At 38.7% G+C, this 4,174-nt stretch overlaps 1 protein-coding gene across 1 annotated transcript in view; it reads right to left on the reverse strand.

Moving 5' to 3' along the window:
- Positions 1–572, reverse strand: part of LOC119415115 — a 4,788-nt gene extending 4,216 nt beyond the window's left edge. The window contains exon 1 of the mRNA XM_037682264.1: positions 508–572. Coding sequence (XP_037538192.1) covers positions 508–516 — 9 coding nt within the window. The 5' untranslated portion in view covers positions 517–572. The remainder of the gene's footprint in view (positions 1–507) is intronic.
- Positions 573–4,174: the final 3,602 nt, after the last annotated feature.

A 4,174-nucleotide genomic window follows, 5' to 3' on the forward strand; every position in this document is an offset into this window, starting at 1 on the left:
TTGAGAGGAGTAAAGGAGGCCATCTTTGTAAAAAGAAATTGTCCATCATTAAACAGGGGTGGAGGCCTCCGGGTTCAACTGTCCCCCTCTTACAATGCTGTGATTGCTAGTATCACTCAGCCCTCTGTGAACAGTAAACAGCCATCAGTGTGCTAATGATCCATTGTTAGGCTGATGGTCCTTCTTGAGCATGTGATCAGCTGGTTTTGGTTGTCAGCAGCAAACTGGTTGATCCACTCTGAGAAGGTGCTATTTAAGAGACTGAGCTGAAAACAGCACCTCAGACTGAGGAAGTCTCTCGGATGAGAGATGAAACGTTTCTATATTTTTTTGCTTTGTTTTTTTTTTTTTTTTGAATGTCCAGAGGACCAGATTGAACTTTTTTGAAATTTTCTACCTGGATTATTGAGCATGCATCAGGATATGATTGAAAGTGCATTGCTTTATTAAGTAGAAGGGTTAAAAATTTGTGAAAGTCAAGAGATGCAGTAAATAGACAATACTTACGGTCATCATTTTGATCACACCAACCCTTTGTAGGTGTTTCAAGTTGAGAAGTGCCTCAAGATAATACACGACAAGCAAGATTTCTGAAGCCTCAAGAGTTGACTCATCTAAGAAGGCTTTGCCAATGACTGTCAAAAAGTCGTTCCTTGCCACATTCAGGACAGTCAAACAATTCGAGGTAGTCAGTTCAGATTCTGTTGTCAGTATATTCTGTCTATTAAAAGAAGAAATTGAAAATAAAAATTATATTTGTAGTCTACACCCTCACTGAGTGTATGGTCAATATTAAATTACCTCTTTCTTGCACTTTCTTTGCTGACTTCTTTGGAGCATTTAGACTGTTGCACTTTAAGAAATTTGATGAAGTCGACACAGTGCCCATGAAGCACAGGGTCACGCTGTTTCAAATTCGTCTCAAAAGTGTGATAATTCAGGAAACTGTAAAAGGAAATACATGTGCTGTAAAACAACAACACACACAACAACGATGTCACGTACCCAAACGCACATAAATAGAAAACTTACCTTTTGAGATTCTTCAAATAATTGATCTGAGTTTGCTTCATCAGCTTGGCCTCAGTCAAATCTCTTAAGTATTGCTTGGTCTTCTCTTTTTCCATCACAAAATTGAGAGAAGGAGCACGTGGGTCCATGTAATAAAGGTACCTTGCTACATTGTCCACCTGAAAAGACATTTTAAACAAGTTTTGAATTTTTTAAAACACAAATTATGAACTGATGCGTCAACAAAGGTCAACAAACAGCCAGAAACGCTTTTGGAAGTACTCCTTACGTCTTGTTTGTTATTCCCATCTCTATGATGTCTGTGCAGATATGTAGCAAAGTCCCGGATCAGTTTATGATTCTTGGAGTGCTTCTGGTACAAACCCTTCTTGAGCATTAGCTGCCTTTTAGTTGTCTGCCATCCAACACATCGTTCACTGCAAGGTAGAAAGAGTCTTAGAAGAATGTGCATTTAATACATTTACTTTTCAGAGTGTTTACAAATCTCATACTTCTTCACAATAAATCCACATGGCAGACTTGGCAGCCATTTTACTTTTCTGACTGCGTGTTTAAAGAGCAAGTAAGAATGAGATAGAGATTGTCACCATTGAAAGGCCTCTCCAGTGCTGTTGCTTGGCACCTCTTCAGGCTGGTCACTTGTTTCAGCCTCAGCTGCAGGTGGCTGCACAAGAGCCTCTCCAGTTTGTTGACTGGCTACAGACCTTTCAAAGTTTGATGGGATATCTTTGACCACCATATGGCGCCGTTCAAGTTCTTTAATCAACCTTAACATTGAAAGGAAATGGTATAAAATGTATTAGGGTGTCTCACAGTAAACAACTGATCATTAGGCCTGTCGTGATAAACAATAAATCAATTAATCGCATGATAAATGAAAATTATCAACCTCATTTTCATTTATTGGCTTTATCATTTCTTCGTGTCTCTCTCTTTCTACTGAAGACACTGGATGACAAAAGGCTCAACTCCAGTGTTCTCCACTGACCCCTCCCTTTCTCTTTAAAATCAGTTTTAACCGTCTAAAATTGTCCTGATGCATGCTCAATAATCCAGGTAGAAAAATAAAATAAAAAAATAAAAAAAACGTCTAAAATTGTGTTTTTGGATGGTTAAAAGCAGCTAAGCTAACAGGCTGACCTCGGAAAAAAAACACTTTCTTGTCGAAGCTCCAAAATTCCCGGTTGAAACCCGAGTCTTCGTGTAAAAAGTTGTTTTTCTCTGCAAAAAGAAGCTGAGAACTTGTCTACTGATTTTTTTATTAACAGCTTTGTGTGGAAAAATGCTATGATAAAGAGCTCAAACCACACCGAGCGACCACCATTTTGAGAACCGACAAAAGAAACGAGAGACAGCCCATGTCACGTCAAGGGGCCTCCCTCTCATTTTTCTTAAAGAGACACGCTGCTCGCTCCCTCACTATCCATCCTTCAGTTCAAACACTTATACTGTCATCCAGTGGTCAAAAAAGGTACTACACACAACATTTCTTCTTAAATTTGACAATAATTACTAATTATTGTCAAATTTCAAACAATATTATCGTTTATCGCAATAATTTCAGAGACAATTAACCGCCCAGAAAAATTTGTTATCGTGACAGGCCTACTGATCATTAATAAAACTGTTAGCCTACCTGTGCATTGGGTGCGCATCTTCCACAATGCACCTGATGAGGTCATAAGAAAAAATGCGCCCTGAAACCAGGATTTCGTGAACGTCTTCTTTAGCCTTTTTAATAACACTTAAGATGTTGTCCTTAGAGTCGTTCTTCATGCACACTCTTAATAAATGCTGTGAGAGGGCGGCCTGGGTCTTCTTGCACACAGGGCAAAGCAGGAAATGTCTGTTGGAGTCACTAAAAACAGATGATTGTTCAGTTACTAAACAATAAGACTTTTTGGCAGAACTTTCACATGCAATAAAAAGTTTAGCTTTTCCTTGATGCTAAAAACAACAACCTTCTTGAGAGAATCTACATCAGTGTGGTCAACTATGCTACCAATCTGTGGTTAGTTATTTAGCTTTAACCAATTATTTGGCAAAACTTGCCCATTGTAAGATAGTGTTTGGTCTGAAGCCTCCAGTCAGTTAACACTACAATCCAGTCATATATCTACAGCTACGTAGAATGTCTCGAGGTTAAAACCTGCCCATCTTATTACTTACTATGAAGAAGCCATTTTCCTGGGCAGTGTTCAGTAGTCCACAACAGGTCCACAGCAGATCAGCAGGTCTCAACAGGTCAGCAATTCTCAGGTGATTTGAGCTATGAACAAAAAACACCAGAGTTAAAGGAGACCTGAGCAGTGGGACAACCCCCATCCATTGTTATGTTGAGTAGACAGAAACCAGGTAGGGGTGTGTGTCTCACCCCACCTTTCACCAAAGGAACAACCAACAGAACAACAGGTGCCAACCCCTTTAGGGAGTGGGCGTGCCTACTCTATTCTTAGAGTAACTTTCCAAATTCATTTTACATTTCATTAGACTGGTAAACCTGTGAACATTACAAGATTTTTTGCAGGGCATGAGATTGTGGGACAAATTCTGGCCTTTTAAAATGACACCAAACATGCAGGCTTTCCATCAAAATACAGGAAAATGTCTGAACGGTACAGCCTGTAGAAATTGTTCTGAATGTCTGAGCTGAGCAAACAAGGCACCTTTGGAAAGAAGAGATCCTAAGCTCTGTTTTGCCACCAATCTGGATGTGTGAGGTGTGAAAACAAAGCTTAGAATCTCAGCTTCTTTCCTCTTTTTTTTTACCAAAATATATATTTTTAGAGATTTTTCCATTTTGAAAATACAATCATGTATCAGTCTGAACAAGCTTCTTTTATAATTACTACATGACAGTAACATAAAACTAAAAACCAACTTTGAGGCAATTTATTGATGGAATGGAATATCTGGATGTAGGGCTGGATGATATCTCGATATTTAAAAATATTGATATAATTTCATACGCAATATAAAATGAGACTATATCGATATAAAACAATAAAGTCTTATACTCTACCTAGTTATAATTTTGCTTGAAAATCTGCCATTTTTTTCTCCCAGTCTGCACCTTTATGCCAATCACTGAGTACAAACCCACCCCTCCTCCATCACTGAGTACAAACCCACCCCTCCTCCA

Source organism: Nematolebias whitei, chromosome 1, assembly GCF_014905685.2.
Source record: "Nematolebias whitei isolate Nwh7 chromosome 1, NemWhi1, whole genome shotgun sequence".
NCBI lineage: Eukaryota > Metazoa > Chordata > Actinopteri > Cyprinodontiformes > Rivulidae > Nematolebias > Nematolebias whitei.